Source organism: Hyperolius riggenbachi, chromosome 11, assembly GCF_040937935.1.
Source record: "Hyperolius riggenbachi isolate aHypRig1 chromosome 11, aHypRig1.pri, whole genome shotgun sequence".
Taxonomy (NCBI): domain Eukaryota; kingdom Metazoa; phylum Chordata; class Amphibia; order Anura; family Hyperoliidae; genus Hyperolius; species Hyperolius riggenbachi.
Genome location: NC_090656.1, coordinates 6,994,944 through 7,019,465, shown reverse-complemented (window position 1 = coordinate 7,019,465; position 24,522 = coordinate 6,994,944). Strand labels below are relative to the sequence as shown.

The 24,522-nt window shown below is 46.7% G+C and overlaps 2 protein-coding genes across 2 annotated transcripts in view; one reads left to right on the top strand and one right to left on the bottom strand.

The window, feature by feature from the left end:
* The window catches only part of VPS35 (VPS35 retromer complex component), a 167,086-nt gene that overhangs the window by 13,696 nt on the left and 128,868 nt on the right, over nucleotides 1-24,522 (top strand). Inside the window, exon 2 of the mRNA XM_068260997.1 lies at nucleotides 6,010-6,108. Coding sequence (XP_068117098.1) covers nucleotides 6,010-6,108 — 99 coding nt within the window. The remainder of the gene's footprint in view (nucleotides 1-6,009; nucleotides 6,109-24,522) is intronic.
* On the bottom strand, nucleotides 16,010-21,036 carry LOC137538267 (uncharacterized; the record flags this gene model as incomplete). The annotated part of the gene is made up of 2 exons (XM_068260330.1): nucleotides 20,749-21,036; nucleotides 16,010-17,545 (listed from the first exon to the last, which is right to left on the bottom strand). Coding segments are annotated over exons 1-2 (1,824 nt in total), but the record flags the coding sequence as incomplete, so codon positions are not given.

Sequence of the window (24,522 nt, the reverse complement as noted above, 5' to 3'; positions counted from 1 at the left end):
AGGGTCTAAAAGCCGTGCAATTTTTTTTCACAAGCTTTTAGACCCTGAAAACAAGAAAAAGAAACATACCACAGGTATATGCAGGAACTACTGCAGATCTCTCACGCTCAGGCTCCGGGTTACCGCTCTGAGCTGTGGATTTCTGTCCCGAGCCTGACTCTGGATTACCGCCAAGGAAGTTAAGAAAGGGGTGATTGGGGAGGTGACATACATGGATTCCTTTCTTTACTCCAGTGTGCCTCTAAAATACCCGACCGTACATTTCCAATTGCAGAGTGGTGCAGGGAAGCGTTGGTATGTTTGATCGATCACGGCCTGGGCAGCCCTCACCCCCCCATCAGTCTTGCATCCTGGAGGACTCCGCCTGCGTCCACACTGTATCATGTCCATGGATGCTTTACGTTGACGTGGCAGGTGTGAGGGGAGGGAGTTATCGGTGAGAGCTATGCTGCGGTACACAGTGGAGAAACTTTTATTTCACCTTTTATTTGACATTTAGATCCCTGAACTCTTAAAGAGAATCTGTATTGTTAAAATCACACAAAAGTAAACATACCAGTGCGTTGGGGGACATCTCCTATTACCCTCTGTCACAATTTCGCCGCTTCTCGCCGCATTAAAAGTGGTTAAAAACAGTTTTAAAAAGTTTGTTTATAAACAAACAAAATGGCCACCAAAACAGGAAGTAGGTTGATGTACAGTATGTCCACACATAGAAAATACATCCATACACAAGCAGGCTGTATACACCCTTCCTTTTGAATCTCAAGAGATCATTTGTGTGTTTCTTTCCCTCATGCACTGAAGTTTCAGGCTGCTCTTTTTTCTCCTGCAAACAGCTTTGCCCTTGTCTGTAATTCATCAATATGTGAAAGCCCAGCCAGCTCAGAGGAGATTTATTCAGCTTGTAAAAGATAGGAGAGAAGCTGCTCTAATCTAAATAATACACAGGCAGTGTGCAGAGAGGGGCCTGGAGGGGGGAGATGCATCACAGAACCACAACACTGAAGAACTTGGCAGCCTTCCAGACACAGGCCTGACAAGTCTGACAAGAGAGAGATAAGTTGATTTATTACAGAGACGGTGATAGTAGAACGTGCTGCAGTAAGCCAGAACACATTAGAATAGCTTTTGGAACTTGTAGGATGATAAAAAACAGGATGTATTTTTTGTTACGGAGTCTCTTTAAAGAGAATCTGTAACCTAAAAACCTCACATAAATAAACACACCAGCCTGTAGGTTTTCATCTCCTGTCCCCCTCTGTCACATTTTCGCTGCTCCCCACCAGGATTCTGGCCCCAAAAAAACAGTTTTATAAACTGTTTTTGTAAACAAAAAATATGGCTGCCAAACAGGAAGTTCATCATAATATTGCATGTTCCTGTAAACTGCATAAGTTTCCATGAAAGTTTATATTATTGAATAAATAATTCAGCCTTTAGAGTTTATTTCATAGTTTAGAAGAAGTTTTACTTTGTAAAATGCTGCAATCTTTAGTAGTGATTACTTATACCAGGTCCGTGTCTGCATCAGTGTTGCCAACTCATCCCTTTAATTACTGACACATATGAATTATACAGGTTTCGTGGCTAGGTAGATGCAGTTAAGGCACTGATTATGTGTAAGTAGCCCCAGAACCTGTATAACTTAGATGTGTCAGTAATTAAAGGGATGAGTTGGCAACACTGGTCTGCATTCTGCAATAGTCTATAAGCTATGCTTCTCACAATGATCAGCTTTTATCAGTAGATGATACTGAGTTACTGAGAGCAGGGAATGTGTGAGCTCTGATTTTCACAGTTTTCAGTGTGTGAAAGACTCAGAGACTCAGAGCAGGGCTATCAGTGTAACCTCCTCCTGTCTGTAAACAATTACAGCCACTTCCTCCTTGGGCCGACAAGCCTGACAAAGGAGAGTAAATTTGATTACAGCAATGGAGCAACTAAAAAAGGCTGCAGTAAGCCAGAGCACTTTAGAATAGATATAGGATGGTAGAGAAAAGGCTGAAAATGTTGTTACAGAGTCTCTTTAAAGGCTGCCATACACTGGTCGATTGCCACCAGATCGACCAATAGATAGATCCCCTTTGATCGAATCTGATCAGAGAGGGATCTATTGGCTGCCCATACACTGCACACAGATTTTTAATCTATTTCAGCATGAAATCTATTCACAACCTGTGGGGCTGCCGCCTGCCTCTGCCTGCCTGCCTCGCCTCCCCCAGCCAGCAGCAATACATCACCTGTCCGCCGGCACGAGTCCCCTGTTCCATGCTGACACTTTCTCTGGCTGGCCTTCTTCATCTTCACTTCACTTCCTGTCCCGTCCTGTGAGAAGGGGAAGTTCATACAGGAGAGCACCTTCTACGCGTACGAGAGAGAACGGCGCCGGAGACTTGGGTGCAGGACACAGCCAGTATATGGCTGATCCTGCTGCCGCACAAGTCCGGGCCGTGTTAATTACTATTCCCCCTCCAAGCCGACATGGATAGTGGGGGAATGAAATAATTCGGCTTCCAGCAATTGCTGGAAGCCGAATTATTGTTTTAAAAGCAACTTCAGGTCCGTCTTCTGACGGCGCTGAAGTTACTCCCTGTGCCTGCGATAGCCGTAGTTCCTATTACGGCCTATGGTGGCGCCGGCTGCGCCCAAGTCTCCTGCGCTGCTGCGCCCAAGTCTCCTGCGCTGCTGCGCCTAAGTCTCCAGCGCTGGATTTACCGTGTTCGCCTTCTACTGAGCACAGGATTTAATTTATAATATTTTTCTTTAATAAAAAGTCTGTGGTGTGTAATTTTAACTTTTTGCCACTAGATTTATCAGGAAGTCTTTTTTTGTTGTTGTTGTTGCATTTTACATTCTTACTTATGAATGGACATGGCCCCTGATTGGGGTCATATCCATTCATTAGAGGCACCGCGATTGCCAACCAGCGACACAGAAATACCACCGCTTGCTGCGGCGATCAGGCACGCATGCACATGCAACCGGCGCTTAATGGACTCTGATATGCATCTAGTTAGACTTGAGCGGCGCCTATCTGGACGGGAATACTCCTCCAGATAGGCTTAAGTAGTTAAGGTAATTGGTTCCCCCAATTGGGCCTTGGTGAATGATAGGGACTTAAGACTATGACTGTGGTAGGATTAGATTGTGAGCTCCTCTGACTGAGGACAGTTAGGACATGACTATGTTCTCTGTACAGCGCTGCAGAAGATGTCAGTGCTATATAACTACATAGCAATAACCCGATAGGACTACGGTTGGCCATTGCCTGCTGCTGCATTTGATTGGTCCTTTGCCAAGCTGCAGTTAGTCCGCGGTCTCCAGTAGTGGAAGGTGAAACTTGTGGCTCAGTATCGCAGCTGTGTGACTGTGTACAAGTGCCCTTCTCCACCTCTTCTCTGATTGTCCTTTGTGCTGGCCTTCTATATTTGGCTTGCAATTTGTCACACAAGCTTGTAATGTTTCTGAAGAGCTTTAAGTCAATTCTGGCTTCAGAGATGAAAGCTGATGACTGAAGCCATTGATGGTAAATTGAGTAAGATTGCTTTACAAGTCAGAATGCTGCACTGTTTTCCCAGTCCCGGCAATTACCGGATAACCTTTTGACTCTTGTTTGAAAGCTTTAGTTCCAGAAAGAAAAAAATTAAAGGGCCACAATCGTGTAAAATTGTAAAATCTAAAATATGTGCTTATAAAAAGTACATTTTCTCCCTGATTAAAATGCACTATGAATTACTTCTACGTTCCCATGGCTTACAGTAGGCAGTACAACTCTGACAGGTTTTGGACTAGTTCATCTCCTCATAGGGAATTCTCTGGTATTTATTTTTTTCTTTACTAAAGCACCCCCTTGGCGGTTGGACAACTGCAATTCAGTCAGTGCTTTTGAAATGAAAGAAAACCATGAGAATCCCCCCATGTGCCAAAAAAAAGGGGGATTATCTAAAGAGCACCTCCTAATGATATAAATATTTCATGCAAAATTGTTGATATGGAACATCTGCAATAACTAAAAGACCACCTGACGTGGGCTCTGAAGAAACCAAAAGGCCACCTGACGTGGTCTCTGAAGAAACCAAAAGACCACCTGACGTAGTCTCTGAAGAAACCAAAAGGCCACCTGACGCGGTCTCTGAAGAGACCAAAAGACCACCTGACGCGGTCTCTGAAGAGACCAAAAGACCACCTGACGCGGTCTCTGAAGAGACCAAAAGACCACCTGACGCGGTCTCTGAAGAGACCAAAAGACCACCTGACGCGGTCTCTGAAGAGACCAAAAGGCCACCTGACGCGGTCTCTGAAGAGACCAAAAGACCACCTGACGCGGTCTCTGAAGAGACCAAAAGACCACCTGACGCGGTCTCTGAAGAGACCAAAATGCCACCTGACGCGGTCTCTGAAGAGACCAAAATGCCACCTGACGCGGTCTCTGAAGAGACCAAAATGCCACCTGACGCGGTCTCTGAAGAGACTAAAAGGCCACCTGACGCGGTCTCTGAAGAGACCAAAAGGCCACCTGACGCGGTCTCTGAAGAGACCAAAAGGCCACCTGACGCGGTCTCTGAAGAGACCAAAAGGCCACCTGACGCGGTCTCTGAAGAGACCAAAAGGCCACCTGACGCGGTCTCTGAAGAGACCAAAAGGCCACCTGACGCGGTCTCTGAAGAGACCAAAAGGCCACCTGACGCGGTCTCTGAAGAGACCAAAAGGCCACCTGACGCGGTCTCTGAAGAGACCAAAAGACCACCTGACGCGGTCTCTGAAGAGACCAAAAGACCACCTGACGTGGTCTCTGAAGAAGAGGTTGTCCAGTGGTCTCTGAAGAAGCGGTGGTTCCGCGATACACATTAGACCCGGGGGCTGCTGTATGTGTATGAAGCGGAGCTACCTGGTAATGCTAGTACCGTATCCTTTCTCCTTGTTGACTTGTGACCGTTCAGTGCGGAGGTGCATCTATCCTCTTAAAAATGACTTTTTATAGACATCCCACTGTTTTTATTTTAATTTTAAATTTACTTTTTTACTTTTTTTTTTTTTTTACTAGTTCATGGTCTCTGCTCAATGACACATTCATTGAAGTATGTCAGAGCTAAAATCTATGAACTATTGACCCTTTTATCTCTTTCCTGCATGCAGAAACCATTCTCTGCTAGGAAAGTGTTTTATGACTGTAGTTCCTTATCAGAGAGGGTAGTCCAACCAGGACAGAAATGATCACTTGCATACCTGATTTTTAACACTCTCAGAGAAAGAAACATATAAAAGGAACACAGCCTAATTATTTGAGTGCTTGGCACTGTACATACACCTACCTCTCATGTTACACGTCACATTTTTAATAATCGTTCGTTCATAAGATGTAAGGCAATCAAATGAGCAAAGAAAACCTGCAGAAGGGTATTTGAAAGTGAACCTTGACATGGTCCAGCTGTTTCCTGTGCTTTGATGTGCGGGCGTGTGCTGCTGTTATCCTTCTTCAGGTATTTTTGCAGACTTGGTGGAAGTTTGAGGTTAAAGTACTTTTTGTTAGTTTTTAGTCGTTGTTGTTTAATCGTTACTTCCATTGTGCTTCACACACATACGGTTATAAGCTAGATCTGAGGTGAAAGTCATATGGAGGCTACGGTACTTTTAAACAATGCACATTGCTGGCAGTCCTGCTGATCCTTTGCATCTAATACTTTTAGCCACAGACCCTGAACAAGCAAGCAGCAGAGCGTATGTTTCTGACAAGATTAGCTGCATGCTTTTTACAGGTGTGTGATTCAGACTCTAGTGCAGCCAAATAGATAAGCAGGGCTGCTAGGCAACTGGTATTGCTTGAAAGGAAATAAATATGGCAGCCTCCATATACCTCTCAGTTCAGTTATGCTTTAAGCTTCTGGTTTATTGGAGGATCAGGGCGTTCTATCAGGCTGTAGAGTTCTTGTAAGGCAGCTCTTTCTATTGGATGAGCACTCCCAGCATGAGTTCTGATGATTTCCTTTTTGTGTGCTTTTTCTTCAGCCGACGACACAGCAATCGCCTCAGGATGAGCAGGAGAAGCTGCTGGATGAAGCTGTCCAGGCCGTGAAGGTCCAATCCTTCCAGATGAAGAGATGTCTGGTAAGAGGGGCTCAGTGATGTAGCTGGATGACCCCCAGTACACATACTGTAGTGGCACCATCACTCCACCCAAGCACCGCCCCCCTTGGTGTAGTGTTGCCATCTCTTCACCCAAGCACCGCCCCCTCGGAGTAGTGGCGCCATCTCTTCACCCAAGGACCGCTCCCCTCGGTGTAGTGGCACCATCACTCCACCTAAGCACCGCCCCCTCGGTGTAGTGGCGCCATCTCATCACCCAAGCACCGCCCCCTCGGTGTAGTGGCACCATCAATTTACCCAAGCACTGCCCCCCTCGGGGTAGTGGTGCCATCTCTTTACCCCAGCACCGCCCCCTTGGGGTAGTGGTGCCATCTTTTCACCCAAGCACTGCCCCCCTTGGTGTAGTGGCACCATCACTCCACCCAAGCACCGCCCCCATCGTGGTAGTGGCACCATCACTCCATCCAAGCACCGCCCCCTCACTGTAGTGGCACCATCTCTTCACCCAAGCACTGCCCCCCTCGGGGTAGTCGTGCCATCTCTTCACCCAAGCACCCCCCCTCGGTGTAGGGGCGCCATCTCTTCACCCAAGTACCGCCCCCAATCGGGGTGGTGGCGCCATCTTTTCACCCAAGCACCGTCCCCCTCGGGGTAGTCATGCCATCTCTTCACCCAAGCACTGCCCCCTCACTGTAGTGGCGCCATCTCTTCACCCAAGCACCGCCCCCTTGGTGTAGCCGTGGCCCCTGTATGACTGCACACCGCTGTTATGGCCACACTACCCATGTGTCATATTCCCGGTATAGCTACACCATCCTTATGTTGCCCACATTCTACACATTCCGTAACTATTCAATCCAGGGCTGTGGATTCGGTACAAAAATCATCCAACTCCGACACATCAGTTCATAAAGCCACCGACTCCAGGTACCCAAAATTGCCCCGAATCCGACTCCTCGACTCTGACTCCAACTCCACAGCCCTGATTCAATCTGTCCTTTGCTCCTCCACCACTGTCACCAGACAGGGGCAAACGCAAGGGGCAAGCACAGGCTCCAGAGAGTAATCAGTGTCGTTGAGAACATGATTGGGCCACCCCTGCCCTGCCCCCTCCCACCCTGAACTAGAGGCCTGCACCGGTCTAATTTCTCAGACCCGCACCGACCTGCAACTGGCTTTCTGGTGAATCTGGTACCCGCATCCCACTCGCAGGCCTCCGGATCCGCATCCCAACCTGCTTTATCCATTTTCTTATAAAACATACATTGGTATTCTCATTGCAAGGCTGCAAAGTAAGTGAAACCTATTTTTATACACAAACCAAAGCAGTGTTAAACCATTTTGGCCGCGCGGACGTGAGCCTCAAGCCCGCAGTGGCTAGAGCTGCAGGAACGCACTAGTCACGCCCCTGCAGTTTTGGTGGTCTGTGGGCGATCCTGCGGGCGGATGCCCGCCATCGCGCTGTTGCCACTAGCCGAGGGGACGAAAGTCCCCTGTGCCAATCCGTACATGTCCGCCGAGAATAAACACTGTTTTTGTTCAAAAACAGCGTTTATTCTGGAAATGGAGTCACCGCGCTATCTCCCGCCGTGATTTCCGCCTGTTTCCGCCGCCCGATAGTTATATTTATGAATGGGAACAATGTTCCCATTCGTGAATCTCCTTGCCGGCACTGTGATCAGAGGCTTCTGATGGTAGCCTACGTCACTTCCCTAGTTACAATGTAACAACACATTGTATCCTATTTAGCGTGCATTGTATGCTAATAGGATTTTTTGCTCAGCAGGGACAGATTGTGGCCAAATAGTAAAATACACCTACTGACTTAAAATAAAAATAAATTATCTATGTCAAGAGGGCATATAATTAAATAATGGGCTAAAAATTAGTGATTGATGTAAAACTGAAAAAATGCACTCCCCCCCCCCCCCCCAATAAAATATTGTCACCATACATTACACTAGGGGTATAATTTTAACGTTGCAATAACCGGGACAAATGGCCAAATACAATTTGTGGATTTTAATTATGGTATCATTCATTATTTTAAAACTGTACTATTTAAAACTGAAAAAAAAAAAAATTCCATTTTTTTTTTTTAATCATTATTCCCATTATAATGCATTTAAAATAAAATAATTCTTAGCATAATGTACCATCCAAAGAAAACCTAATTGTTGACGGAAAAAAACAAGGTATAGATCATTTTGTTGGGATAAGTACTGATAAAGTTATTGGGGAATGAAAGGGAGAAGCGCTGACAGGTGAAAATTCCTCTCGTCCATAAGGTGAAAAATACCCGCGGGTTGAAATGAAGATCCTTTTTTTTTTTTTTTTTTTTTTTTCTCATTTTTGACAAAATTATGACAAATGAGTTCTCTCTAGCTTTGAAAAAGCACATCTTCAATCACACACTTGCATGTTCCCGGTTAGCCATAGCCTGGTATACACTTTTTAACTTTTGCCAACGCCATGTAGCATGAGGGCCAACTATCAGCAGCTGGTGTAGGTGAGCTCTCATACATGTCAGTTGGCAATCAAAATTTGATGTGTGTACAAGGATTAAAGGGATACTGTAGGGGGGTCGGGGGAAAATGAGTTGAAGTTACCCGGGGCTTCTAATGGTCCTACGCAGGCATCCTGTGTCCGCGCAGCCACTCCCCAATGCTTCAGCCCCGCCTCCCGTTCACTTCTGCAATTTCAGACTTTAAAGTCTGAAAGCCACTGTGTCTGCGTTGCTGTGTTCTCGCTTCCCCTGATGTCACCAGGAGTGCACAACGCAGGCGCAGACCATACTGGGCCTGCGCTGTGCGCTCTTGGTGACATCAGCGGGATCGAGGACACGGCAACGCAGGCGCAGTGGTTTTCAGACTTTAAAGTCTGAAATTCCAGAAGTGAACCAGAGGCGGGGCCGGAGCATTTGGGAGTGGCTGCGCAGGCACAGGATGTCTGTGGGGGACCATTAGAAGCCCAAGGTAACTTCAACTCATTTTCCCCTGACCCCCCCCCTACAGTGTCCCTTTAAGTCTTCCAAGGCCAACATTAAAATCTATCTTTTACTCCCCTGGGGCGTCTTCCAGCCCTTTGCAGCCTCCTGAGTCCCCCGCCGCTGCCCCGATCCTCTGCGTTGTCCCGCTGGCCACCTGTGATGATCACGAATCCCGCCGGCGGGTCGAGTCTTCTGCGCCTGCATGGGTATTCGTGCCCGCACGTTCACGTCATCTGGCCGTACTACGCCTGTGCTGAACTACTGTGCAGGCGCAGAACGCGTGGTCACGAATGCAGGCACAGAAGTCCCGACCTGCTGGCGGGGTCGCAATCATCATGGCAAGACAGCAGGACAACACGGAGGACCTGGGCTGCGGTGAGGGACTTGGCTGCGGCGAGGGTCTGGAAGAAGCTACAGGTGAGGAAAAAATAGATTTTAATGTTGGCCTTGGAAGTCCTTTTAAAGTGTAAAGATGAGGGGAAATAAAACTTTTATACATTCCAACAGCCCCCTCCCCTTCCCCCACGCAGATCGCTCTCTCACCACCGTCCAAAGCCTCCTGGACCCTCCCGTAGCAGCACCATCCTCTTCAGCCAGTCGGCACAGAGTGGCCAAGCATGCTCCCCCGTCTCTCTCCCGTGACTGGAAGCGTTCTGCGCCTGTGCAGTAGTACAGTGTAGGCGCAAAGCCCTTCCAGCGACTGGGGGGGGGGGGGGGGGAGGGCATGTGCAGTACGCCCGACTGGCCTCGCAGGATGGGGCTGCTAACGGAGGATTTAGGAGACAATAGACCGCGGCAAAGGGTGCGATCTGTGCGGAGGGGGCAGGAGGGAGCTCCAGGTATGTATAAAACTTTTTAATTCCCCTCGTCTCAGGTACACTTTAAGGCCTGCACCTGCAATTATCCATTTTGTGGAAGAGTCCAAGTGTCAGCATACCATTCCAGTACAGCAAACAAGGCTTTAATTGTGCACACCAAGCCCTTAAAAGCAACAATTATTTAATACAGCCCTACTTCATCCCCTTCTTCGAAGGATGTATTTTCTGAGCACACGGACCCTGTTCTGCCACAAATCACTTATTGCATTTGAACTTGTATAGCCTTGTTTGATGTCCCTGGAATGATGTCCTGAGCGTGGACTGATGCAGCATAGGGTTTGTCAGCCCAGGAGAGCCACGCACCCTACCTTGTATGAATTGATGGCATGCCAATTTGACTACTACCCCATATACTCGACTATAACTTGTAAAATTTAGTACTGCCTCAAAGCATAAAAGTGTGTGTGTGTGTGTGTCTCGGTCTCTGTGTGTGTGTGTGTGTGTCTTTGTGTGTGTGTGTGTGTGTGTGTCTTTTGTGTGTGTCTTTGTGTGTGTCTTTGTGTGTGTCTTTGTGTGTGTCTTTGTGTGTGTCTGTGTGTGTGTCTGTGTGTCTGTGTGTGTGTGTCTGTGTGTCTGTGTGTGTGTGTGTGTCTGTGTGTGTGTGTGTGTGTCTTTGTGTGTGTGTGTGTGTGTGTCTTTGTGTGTGTGTCTTTGTGTGTCTGTGTGTGTGTGTGTGTCTTTGTGTGTGTGTGTGTGTGTGTCTTTGTGTGTGTGTGTGTGTGTCTTTGTGTGTGTGTGTGTGTGTCTTTGTGTGTGTGTGTGTGTGTGTGTGTCTTTGTGTGTGTGTGTGTCTTTGTGTGTGTCTGTGTCTTTGTGTGTGTGTGTGTGTGTGTGTGTGTGTGTGTGTGTGTTTCGACTTATACTTGAATAATCCCAAATTGTTTGACTTACTGTATGTGTGTGGTTCTTCACCATACACTGCTGGACGCAGCGTCCTCTTCTCTCTCACTCACGCCGGTCTTCCTGCTTTAGAGTCGACCCAGCTCCCGGTGTGGAGGAGAAGAGAGGAGGCTGCACCCGGCAGTGGATCGTAGCAGCTGAAGTTGCGGGGGAGAGCAGGCTTAGGAGATGAACAACTCACCTTCCAGGATCCCCGCAGCTTCTATCTTCTTCCTCTCCCAGGCGTCCCTTGCATTGATACCAGCGTCTCCTGTGATAACATAACTGCCTGTCATCACGCCCCGCTGGTATCAGTGCGAGGGGCACCTGAGAGAGGAAAAAGATAGAAGCTGCGGAGACCCCAGGAGGTGAATTGTTCCCCTCCTATGCCTGCTCTCCACCGCCGCTGTAGCCTATACTGAGGCACCTATACTGGCTACCTACCTATACAGGGGGCAACTATACTGGCTACCTACCTATGCTGGGGGCAACTATACTGGCTACCTACCTATGCTGGGGGCAACTATACTGGCTACCTACCTATACTGAGGCAACTATACTGGCTACCTACCTATGCTGGGGGCAACTATACTGGCTACCTACCTATACTAGGGGCAACTATACTGGTTACCTACCTATACTGAGGCAACTATACTGGCTACCTACCTATACTGAGGCAACTATACTGGCTACCTACCTATACTGAGGCAACTATACTGGCTACCTACCTATACTGAGGCAACTATACTGGCTATCTACCTATGCTGGGGGCAACTATACTGGCTACCTACCTATACTGGGGGCAACTATACTGGCTACCTACTTATGCTGGGGGCAACTATACTGGCTATCTACCTATGCTGGGGGCAACTATACTGGCTACCTACCTATACGGGGGCAACTATACTGGCTATCTACCTATACTGGGGGAAACTATACTGGTTACCTACCTATACTGGGGGAAACTATACTGGCTACCTACCTATACTGGGGGCAACTATACTGGCTACCTACCTATACTGAGGCAACTATACTGGCTACCTACCTATACTGGGGACAACTATACTGGTTATCTACCTATACTGGGGCAACTATACTTTCTACCTACCTATACTGAGGCACCTATACTGGCTATCTACCTATGCTGGGGGCAACTATACTGGCTACTTATACTAGGGGCAACTATACTGGCTACCTACCTATGCTGGGGGCTACTATACTGGCTACCTACCTATGCTGGGGGCAACTATACTGGCTACCTACCTATGCTGGGGGCAACTATACTGGCTACCTACCTAAACTGAGGCAACTATACTGGCTATCTACCTATACTGGGGGCAACTATACTGGCTACCTACCTATACAGGGGGAAACTATACTGGCTACCTACCTATACCGGGGGCAATTATACTGGCTACCTACCTATACTAATGGCAACTATACTGGCTATCTACCTATACTGGGGGCAACTATACAGGCTACCTACCTATACAGGGGGCAACTATACTGGCTACCTACCTATACTGGGGGCAACTATACTGGCTACCTACCTATACTGGGGCAACTATACGGGCTACCTACCTATACTGGGGCAACTATACTGGCTACCTACCTATACTGAGGCAACTATACTGGCACACTTTAGGCCCCTGTGGCAACTATACTGGCACACTTTAGGCCCCTTAGTGCCAATTGGGCATAGTTTAAATGCCACGGGCTACCTGAGCATTGTTTGTGACCATGTCCATCCTTTCATAACCACCATGTACCCATCCTCTGATGGCTACTTCCAGCAGGATAATGAACCATGTCACAAAGCTCAAATCATTTCTAATTGGTTTCTTGAACATGACAAGGAGTTCACAGTACTAAAATGGCTCCCACAGTCACCAGATCCCAACCCAATAGAGCGTCTTTGGGATGTGATGGAACGGGAGCTTCCTGCCCTGGATGTGCATCCCACAAATCTCCATCAAGTGCAAGATGCTATCCTATCAATATGGGCCAACATTTCTAAAGAATGCTTTCAGCACCTTGTTCAATCAGTGCCACGTAGAATTAAAGCGGACCCAAACCAAACATTTTTTTAATTCATAATCTTTAGTTGCACCACTCTGACACATACAAAGATAAATAAACACTCCTTCAAGCCTATGAGCATTTCAGTGCATGCTTTTCACCCTTCTCTTTCCATAACTAGGGTTATACAGGTGGCAGCCATTAGCAATTCCTCCTTTGCCAGACACCATCTACTCCACCAGTCTGCCGGATTCTGTCCCGGCAATTTGAAAGGAAGGGAGGGGTTCCTCCAATCAATGTAAAATATTTTATATTGGTCATCATGCAGCTGAAAAAAGGCTGCTATTTATTATTATAATTTAGAAAATAGATTTTACTCCTGAAATCTTGTATTTTTAATTTGGGTCCACGTTAAGGCAGTTCTGAAGGTGAAAGGACGTCAAACACCGTATTAGTATGGTGTTCCTAACAGGGCTGTGTAGTCGGAGTCGTGGAGTCGGAGTCGGGGCAATTTTGGGTGCCTGGAGTTGGGAAAAAATGCACCGACTCCGACTCCTAATGAATTTAAACTGTGATTTAAAATAGAAAATATGATACAATTTTCTATTTCTCAGATAATAGTCATCATAAATAATGTATATATACAGTAATAGCTGTGCTTAGTCCACAAAAATGAAATAAACCAATCAAAATTAGTTACTTGTGCAGTCAAGAACCGGCCCGCGGCACGCCTGCGTATACGGTTCCCGACTGCGGGTTTGACCAGATTAAGCGGGGAACAGCCTTATTTAAGCTACAAACAAGGCTGGAACCCCTCAAAACACCTCTCACTGCCACCACTAGCGTTGCTAGACACTTCCACTCTGCTGTCGAGTCCTCAGCGCGCACTCCGCGTTTTCGTATTTGGGTCAGCTTTGCGCTTAGGCCAAATACGGGAACGCCACGCACCCACACACACACACACAGTTGCAATCTTACACTGTCGTGAAGCAAAGACCCACTAACAGTCGTTCCGAACGATACTGTTAGCTACTCGCACTGGCGTTGTTCGTACGTTGGGTCAGCTGCGCGCTTAGGCCAACGTATGACAAACGCCCCCACACACAATGCAATTACAATTTCCTACGGTAGTGTTGCTCAAGCGTACAATTAGGCATGAACTTATACACGGTTACACTTCAGTCTCTTCTAGGCTATGAGTGTTAGTTTAGTACGGCAGAAGTCAAACTTATTAAATAATAATTTAATATTTCAGAAAAAACATAAAACAGTGCAGAACTGAATATATACAAAAAGATTACAAAAAAACAAAGTAAAAATAGTTACAAGATAAAATGTACAAAGATAACACACAAAGCGATTTTGCTTACCAAAATAAACGGGAAATAAACGTACCAGCGTATCGATCTGGTGTTGTTGCGGGCGGTACGCACTTCTGGTCAGGAACCAGGTTAGTTCTAGCCGTGTGAGCTACCTCCAAGAACTACAAGTTGTGGCTATCCTAGCTGCGGTTTTATACTATGAAATACGCCTGGAGGCTGTAAGCCTGTGTGGACGGGGGGAAGCTAGATTTAATAACATCCTCAGACATAATTTGATTTCCCAGAGATCTGACATCCACATGTGAACAGTGTCCTATACAACAAAAGACTTTGTTAACCTCCAATCTCCCCAGGTTACAGGTGACAATTGATTAAGGCTTTCACATTGCAGCAGGATGTCCTGTGTGATCTGCTTCAAAGCAACTGTCTGATTAAGTGTTTCCTAATTACCTGTTTTCTGGCTGTCCAGAGGAACTGTATGCTAATGTCCCAGCCCCCTGCTTCCAGAGAAATTCAATGCAACTGTAGTACAGCCAGATAACCATCCCTTCAAAGCAGAATACACATGTGAGATATAGCAGACAGAAAATGACAGAGATATGTTCCTGTATTTCCTAATATCATCAGCACCTCAATATATTCCTGACACGCCCCCTCTTCCAGACGGCGCCGGCAGATGATTCTAACGAATCGTCCTGCCAAAGCCGACACTGACGGCCGGGCCTGGGGGGGTAACTCCTTAGCTCCAAGCTACAGGAATGGAAAAGTTGGTCAGGTTGCTGCAATGTGTCGTTGCCCTTGGCAACCTGACGTAACCAACCAGGGGAATGCGAGTCAGTGACAACCGTGAATTTGCGACCATAGAGACAGTGCTGCAGCTGGGGAAGGGTTCCAACCGTCGCTACACGCACTTCCTCTATAGTGGCAGGAGCTATCTCTCGGTCCCTTTGGGGAACGATTATCTGCCGGTCTGCCTCCTCCACTTCGGACAGCTCAGAGGGAATAACTCCCCAGGACCCTCTCAGCCCGCCCCTCCCAGCTGGTGACCTGCTGGCTAGCCCCCTGAGCTCTTCCAGGCTGCTGTCAAATCGAACAGCCCCAGAGAGCTCAGTGCTGCCTGTCACACATTCCAGGAAGGCTGCAGACGGAGAGGCTCCTGGGCCCTCCGGGCCAGGTTCCGGATTGGATGTGGCTGACCCAGCAACATTTGCCACTTCGGTGGACAGTCCCTGTGCTGTAGACCCACTAGCGCTGCGGGTTACCACTGCAGCTGAGGGAGCGTCCACATTACACGTATCATAAACCACATCACCTTTGGTCTTAAAAACATCGGAAGGGTGAAGACCCGGCCTGGTGCCGTCTGCCCCTTCAGTGGGCAATCCATCTGCTGCAGCCCAGCGACCATTGCTGGTTACTCCTGCAGCCGACGGAGTGTCCACAGGACAAGCATCATTATGTAGCACAACACATATGATATCAACATTATCCGTCTTATACATATTGACATTTAGAACATCACATAAAACATCCACATGATCTGTATCATTACACGCATTGCTACTCAGCACTTTACAAGTAGCCTCAACAGTTCCTGCATCGATCACCTCGATAGTCCGTGTGTCATGAATGACATCATCAGTTTCTGCATTCTCCATATCAACATGTCCCACTCCAGGCCTAGGCACTGGAGAATCACTAGGGCTGGCTCCTAGCACACAGTCCATAGCCCCTGGGGCCTCACCAGCACTCCCCACTTGCACTGCATTATCAAATAGTACCTTGCAAGAGTCCTGAACTTCTGCTGGGGATGCAGGCTCCACGGGGGTTGGATTAGGCTCATACCGGGCTACTAACCGTCCCAGGTCAGTACCCAGCAAAACGTTGGTGGGGATTTTGTCAGTTACCCCAACTTCTTTCAGTCCACTGCCGGCCCCCCAATCCAGGTGGACCAAGGCGGTGGGTATGGCTGGGGTGACACCCCCAATTCCTCTGACAGCAATCATTTTCCCAGGTATGTACTGCTCTGGGTTCACAAGCTGGGGATGTATGAGAGTCACTTCTGCTCCAGTGTCTCTCAGCCCAGTGGCAACTGTACCCCCAACCGTGACAAGCTGCAGATTCTCTGCATAGCCAGTAGCATTCCTGGTAGCACACAAAGCCGTTGGGACTTCACTGGGGTTTGAGGCCTCACTGGATTTTGGGGCCTCCCTCTTCCTCTCTGGGCAAGTCGTGCTGATATGACCCACCCTGTCACATACAAAGCATTTCCGAGTGTCAGGTTGCTTGAATCCAGGAGACAGCGGTGCTTGCCTCCTCTGGGTGCTGGGTGAAACAGGTTTAGCAATCTGTTCTCCTCTCCAGCTGGGCGTAGTAGTCCTCCGGGACTCAGGTGCTCTATGGGCGGTGTAGGAATCGGCCATTTCCGCAGCCTCATCCACTGTCTTTGGTTCTCGATCCAGCACAAACAGCCGGACCTCAACAGGACAGGTGTGGAGGAACTGGTCTTTTATCATCAGTTCCTGCAGGGCATCTAAAGTTTCCACTGACAGTCCTTTTACCCACTGCTGGAAGGCAGTGCGCAGGTTGCAAGCATGATCCAGGTAGCTGTCATTAGGACCTCGCTGCACTGTCCTGAAACGTTTGCGATACACTTCTGGCGTGAGGTGGTATCGCGCAATAATGGCTTTCTTAATTGCCTCAAAGTCTGTTTCTTCCTCCTGGGGGAGACTCACAAACGCCTCCAGGGCCTTGCCTCTCAGCCCTGGTGTGAGGTATCTTGCCCACTGCTCACGGGGCACCCCATACTGCCGACAAGTCCTTTCAAACCCCTGTAGGAAAGTGTCTATGTCAGAGTCCTTGTCCATAGCGGGGAACTTATCCAGGGGGATTCTGTGGACTCGCTCACCTTCGCGTTCTGCGGGTCCAGCAGACCGGTTCTGCTGCTGCAGTTTAGCCAGCTCCAGCTGGTGTTGCCGTTCAGCTCTTCCCTCCTCTGCCCGGAGTCTGTCCCTCTCGGCCTGGAGTCGCTGGGCAGCTTGTTCCCTCTCTGCTTGCCGATGTTCCAGAATCAGCTTTAGGCGCAGTTCGGGCTCAGCCGAACCTAGTAGCTGTAGGTCGGCTTCCAGAGATGTCATCTCCGTGTTAGGTGGATCATCCAGGACATCGTCTCCACTCGCATCCTGTGGCGGGAGCGATTCCTCCTCTGGCGTGTCGTGAGCTGCATCTGCTGACGTTGAAGCACGGGCTCGTTCTGCCTCATCATGCTCCTCGAGCGCACGAACTAACTGCTCCTTAGTCTGGCCGCTCACCGTCTCGATGCCTTTGTGCTCACACAGGTTGAGTAGTATCTCTTTGTTTTGCCTTGCATAGCTGGATGCTTTCTGAGCCATCGTGTTGCACAAAATAAAAAGAAAAAAAAAAAGGGGGGGGAGGGAAAGCAAACACCAAGTGTGTATCTTTGAACAAAAAAAAAACGTATATATATTCTGCACTGAGTAGACTTCTGTAGGCTAGTTGCTTCTAGCAAGCTTCCAGCCTTTAGTACTCAGAATAGCGAGCTAAACTGCGTACTAATGTACTAAACGATCCCACCACTGCCAGCCAATTATGTCAAGAACCGGCCCGCGGCACGCCTGCGTATACGGTTCCCGACTGCGGGTTTGACCAGATTAAGCGGGGAACAGCCTTATTTAAGCTACAAACAAGGCTGGAACCCCTCAAAACACCTCTCACTGCCACCACTAGCGTTGCTAGACACTTCCACTCTGCTGTCGAGTCCTCAGCGCGCACTCCGCGTTTTCGTATTTGGGTCAGCTTTGCGCTTAGGCCAAATACGGGAACGCCACGCACCCACACACACACACACACAGTTGCAATCTTACACTGTCGCGAAGCAAAGACCCACTAACAGTCGTTCCGAACGATACTGTTAGCTACTCGCACTGGCGTTGTTCGTACGTTGGGTCAGCTGCGCGCTTAGGCCAACGTATGACAAACGCCCCCACACACAATGCAATTACAATTTCCTACGGTAGTGTTGCTCAAGCGTACAATTAGGCATGAACTTATACACGGTTACACTTCAGTCTCTTCTAGGCTATGAGTGTTAGTTTAGTACGGCAGAAGTCAAACTTATTAAATAATAATTTAATATTTCAGAAAAAACATAAAACAGTGCAGAACTGAATATATACAAAAAGATTACAAAAAAACAAAGTAAAAATAGTTACAAGATAAAATGTACAAAGATAACACACAAAGCGATTTTGCTTACCAAAATAAACGGGAAATAAACGTACCAGCGTATCGATCTGGTGTTGTTGCGGGCGGTACGCACTTCTGGTCAGGAACCAGGTTAGTTCTAGCCGTGTGAGCTACCTCCAAGAACTACAAGTTGTGGCTATCCTAGCTGCGGTTTTATACTATGAAATACGCCTGGAGGCTGTAAGCCTGTGTGGACGGGGGGAAGCTAGATTTAATAACATCCTCAGACATAATTTGATTTCCCAGAGATCTGACATCCACATGTGAACAGTGTCCTATACAACAAAAGACTTTGTTAACCTCCAATCTCCCCAGGTTACAGGTGACAATTGATTAAGGCTTTCACATTGCAGCAGGATGTCCTGTGTGATCTGCTTCAAAGCAACTGTCTGATTAAGTGTTTCCTAATTACCTGTTTTCTGGCTGTCCAGAGGAACTGTATGCTAATGTCCCAGCCCCCTGCTTCCAGAGAAATTCAATGCAACTGTAGTACAGCCAGATAACCATCCCTTCAAAGCAGAATACACATGTGAGATATAGCAGACAGAAAATGACAGAGATATGTTCCTGTATTTCCTAATATCATCAGCACCTCAATATATTCCTGACATGTGCTGCTTCAATAGAGCAGTCCCCGTATTTATAAAGTCAGATATACACATCTGATTGTGACTGTATATATGATGTGTACACAGGAATCTCTTATATATACTAAATAACATCTATGCTGTAAGAATAAAGCCTGATGTGTAGCTCTGTCACTAACAGAGATGGTCAATGAGATGGAAATAATTCTGCACTGATGCTGATTTATGCAAATGTATGCACTCCCTTTGCTCATGAAATCAAATAATTTGATATGTTGTTAAGATTTGGTTTGGTGACTACAAATTAAATGGTACCTGAGAAGGATGAAAAGAAAAGTTTTTTACAGACCTGGGGCTTCCTCCAGCCCCCTTCAGGCTAATCAGTCCCTCGCTGTGCACCTCCACCACCTGGATCTTCTGCTATGAGTCCTGGTAATTCAGCCAGTCAGCGCTGTCCAGCCGCATGCCGCTCCCACAGCCAGGAACATTCTGCACCTGCGCAATAGTGCTGCACAGGTGTCGTATGCTCCTGGCGGCGGAGTGTGTGCATGCGCACTACGCCTGACTGGCTCAAGTACCTGGACTCATAGCAGAAGATCCAGGTGGCGGAGGAGGACAGCGAGGGACTGATTATGATTAGCCTGAAGGGGGCTGGAGGAAGCCCCAGGTATGTATAAAACTTTAATTTCATCTGTCTCAGGTTTACTTTATTACACAGTAGTACTATACTCTACATATGCACTCCCCACAGAGCTGCAGGGAATCCACTGAGAATGTTGGGCACATTGAACACAGAGGTGTTGTCTATCACCCATAAACATGGTTTAGATTGTGCATGAAGAATGTGTAATAGAGGAAGAATCCTCTCATTCCCCTGCAGAGTACCTGCACATCACTCTTACATGTACCCACGGTTACATTGCCTAGGTCCTGATAGATGTTCTTTGTTCTGGTCTGTACCTTTTACAAGTACTCTTACCAAGGGCTAGTTTTAGTCTATGACTAAAGGGAATAAATATAGTAGTCTCCATATCCTTCTCACTTCAGTTGTCTTGTAAAATTCCTAAGCATTGGCAGTTAAGAGACGAATTTCATGTTACATACTTTCAATCAACAAGATTGTAATATGCAAATTAGGAGTCGGAGTCGGTGAAATCCTAAACTGAGGAGTCGGTGGATTTTTGTACCGACTTCACAGCCCTGGTTCCTAATAATCCTTTAGGTAAGTGTATATATGTAATGTATATAAGTGTATATATGTAGACGCAAAACTGAAAAAATGCACCTTTTATTTCCAAATAAAATATTGGCGCCATACATTGTACTTGGAATTTTTTTTTTAACCTTGCAATAACCGGAACAAATGGGCAAATAAAATGTGTGGCTTTTATCCACAGTAAAACGTTTTATTTTCACACTATAAACTGAGAAATAATGCATTTTAAGTATGTAAATAAGAAAAAAATTGAAAAAATGCATTTAGGGTAAAATAATTCTTAGCATAATGTACCTCCCAAAGAAAGCCTAATTGGTGGTGAGAAAAACAAGATTTAGATCATTTCGCTGTGATAAGTAGTGATACATTTATTGGCGAAAGAAAGGGAGGACCGCTGACAGGTGAAAATTGCTCTGGTCCACAAGGGGAAAAAACCCTCAGTGGTCAAGTAGTTAATTTTTATTTAAAGGGACTCCAAGCTCAACTTAAAAAGGAAAATAGTACTCACCGGGGCTTTCTCCAGCCCAGTGCTGGTCGGGAAGGTCCCATGACGGCGTCCTTGCTCCTCTCCTAGGCCCCGCTCCAGAACGGCAGCCCGGCGACACTCGGCTAAGTGTCTGGCTTTTTCCGCGTACGGCGGCTGGCGTGAAAGTACTGCGCTTGCGCGATTAAAGCGTGCATGCGCCGTACTGCCACACTGGCTGCCGTGATGCCGCGAGGCGGCCGGCGTGGTGACGTCAGCTGCGTCATACGTGGAAGGAGCCCGACACTCGGACGAGTGTCGGTGGTCAGCCATTCTGGAGCGGGGCCTAGGAGAGGAGCCAGGACGCCGTTGTGGGACCTTCCCGACCAGCACTGGGCTGGAGAAAGCCCCGGTGAGTACTATTTTCCTTTTTAAGTTGAGCTCAGAGTCCCTTTAATACTGGAAAATTGGCCACAAAGTTGCTGCAAAATTAGTTTTTGTACAGCCATCCAATAGCGATTTTTGCATCCTTAGTATCCTTTGTATTGGAGGACAATCGCTACAAGTTTCCGGACATTTTTTTTTTTTTTTTTTTAAATGTAGGATTATAAACCTGAATAAAATGTGTCGTTTATTTTGTCTTTGTCGTTTGGCTTTTTCCTCGCTATTGGTTGTGTACGGTTATTTTTAGCATTGTCAAAGTGATTATAGAGGGCACTAGACGTCCCGAAGATGCAGCAAATGGTCGCACTTAGTCTTCCTAAAAGTGATTTTGAAAAGCGTTGGCACGATAAATGGCTTCCATTCCCCCGGACATAATGCTCCTTTATAACAGTAATGACCCCTCTTTATCAAGCCATGAAATGCGTTTTATTGCGCCTCTATTTTCTGATACCACTTTGGACTTTGTAAGAAGAATCCGTGAAGGAACCTTTTTGCAGATCTGGTGCACTCTGCGTAATTCTGACCATTCTGTATGGAGTCAGGTTGGATTGAGACAGAAGCCGTGTTCTTATGCAGATGAAGAAGCTAGCACATCCGAGCATTAGAGAATTATCTTTATCTTGCAAATAAGCCAACGTTTAAAAGCCACGCAGGGCCTCTTTATCAAGGCCGCCTGCTACATGCACATCACACCTGTGAGTGCAAAGAGGAGCAGAGACTTCCCACTTAAAGAGGAACTCCAGTGAATATAATGTAATAAAAAAGTGCTTCATTTTTACAGTAATTATGTATAAATGATTTAGTCAATGTTTGCTCATTGTAAACTCTTTCCTCTCCCTGATTTACATTCTGACATTTATTACATGGTGACATTTTTACTGCTGGCAGATGATGTCACTGGAAAGAGATGCTGCTTGCTTTTTTGGCAGTTGGAAACCGCTGTAAACAGCTTTTTATTTCCAACAAGGCTCCCACAGTGTGATGTCAGCACCATGGTCCTGACATCACACTGTGGGAAGGGTTTCACCACAATATCAGCCATACAGAGACCCCTGATGATCCGTTTGAGAAAAGGAATAGAATTCTCATGTAAAAGGGGGTATCAGCTGCTGATTGGGATGATTTTATTGGTTACGGTTTCTCTTTAACCTTTTAGGTTTACCCTGAAGCGGCAGACAGATTGTTTCCTAGAGCAACGTGTGCCTTGATAAAGGGGCCATGTGTGGCTCTGAAACGTTGGCTTATTTGCAAGATAACAATAAAGATAATTCTCGGATGTACTAGCTTCTTCATATGCATATGTTCAACAAGGGGCGTCACCCCCCCCCCTTTTTTTTTTTTTTTTTTTTTTTTTTTTTTTAAGCTTCAGCACTCCCTGTATGAACTTAAAGGACAACTGTAATGAGAGGTATATGGAGGCTGCCATCCTTATTTCCTTTTAAACAATACCAGTTTCCTGGCTATCCTGCTGATCCTCTGCCTCTAATTATTTTAGCCATAGACCTGAACAAGCATGCAGCACATTATTGCTAGATCTGACAAGATTAGCTGCGTGCAGGGATGCTCAAAAATTCAAATTCGGATGAAATCTGATTAGGTTTAATCGGATTTCATCGTTAATTACTTCACCTGGGCGGGGGGGGGGGTTATTCTTACCCATCAGGCGTCTTCTTCGCTCCGTCCCTCTGCGCCTCCCATGCTGCGTTCCAATTCGCCGTCACGTGATTACAAACACTTCCTCATTCAGGGTTGAAGGAGAAAGTGTATAGTCACATGACGGCGGATTGGAACGCAGCCGGTGATCCTCACTGGCTGCATGCTTGTTTCTGCTGTTATCCATACATTACTGCAGCCAAATGGATCAGTAGGGCAGCAAGGCAACTGGTATTCCTTAAAAGGAAATAAATATGGCAGCCTCCATATACCTCTCACTTCAGTTGTCCTTTAAGTGGAATCCTTTAGTGTGTGGGAGACAAACTTTGTTATTTTTTTTAAAGAAAAAATGGCTTTTAAACTTGTACAGGGGGCACAGAGGAGGACACTGGAGGTACAGAGGGCAGAGGTGACACAGAGGGAGACACTAGAGGCACAGGGGGGGGGGGGTACAGGGAACAGAGGTGACACAGAGGGGGACACTGGAGGCACAGGGAGGCACACAGGAGGTACAGAGGACAGAGATGTCACAATGTTCCAACTTAAGAACAGATTCAGGTTAAGAGTGAACCTACAGTCCCCCATCTCGTTCGTTAGCCGTGGACTACCTGTATTGTGGTATTTGAATCTTTCAGTGTTGCAGTCTGCTGTTTTGTGCGGGAGAGTATCGTCCGCTGATCACGTGTTGCGTTCTTGTGTTGACTTCCCCTGACGCCCGGCTCTTCCTGTTTGGTGTTCTCTTGCACAATAGTCCAGCCAGCGTCTTCCTAAGCGCTTGTATGTTCTCTAGCAGATGGAAAAGCCAATCATTTCACCATCATTGCAGATTATGTAGAATTATATACACTCAGCAGGAGGGTGGCATTCAACTACAGAGGGATCTGCGGGATGGCTATGTGGGCATGTAAATGGCAGATGAAAGGGGAAATGCAGTTAAAAATAAAATGAAATAATATCTGTTTATAAATTAGTCAGTGTTTGCCCATTGTAAAAACTTTACCCTCCCTGATTTACATTCTGACATTTATCACAGGTGGTGACCTCTTCAGTCCTGGCAGGTGCAGCTCTATGGAATGTTTGTTTACTGAGAGTACTGAATCTTCTATATTTGGGAGTATTGTCTTTTTACACCAAAGTGAGAGAGAAAACCTTCAATCCTTTTTAGGGTCGTCCACTTAACCCCTTTAAGACTTCACATGTGTAGAAAGGACCATGGAAAGAAAAAAGATCATACAGGGTCTTGTAAATGCAAAATTATCAAAAAACTTTGACACTCCTAGAAAAAAGTGGTAAAAATTTCTTAGAGGTTCCTTGCAATGTTTCCAATACAGACTTTACAGCACAGACATAGACTTTATCGTAGACTTAATGCAATTTTAAAAAAAAAGGCAACGACACGCTCGTTTCGGGCACAAAAAAGGCCCTCCCATCTTTGCAGCTTGCCACATTAGGTTCTTCAGCCATTGGGATCGTGTACTTTACATCTGGTTGGTCCAGATGTCTCCCTGCTTCTTTGGTGTATCTACTATGCATTGCCTACAGGATTAACAGATAGCACTTTCTGCAACGTGGCCTGATGAAGGGCCTTTTTTTGTGCCCGAAACGAGCGTGTCGTTGCCTTTTTTTCAAAATTGCATTAAGTCTACGATAAAGTCTATGTCTGTGCTGTAAAGTCTGTATTGGAAACATTGCAAGGAACTTCTAAGAGATTTTTCACTTTTT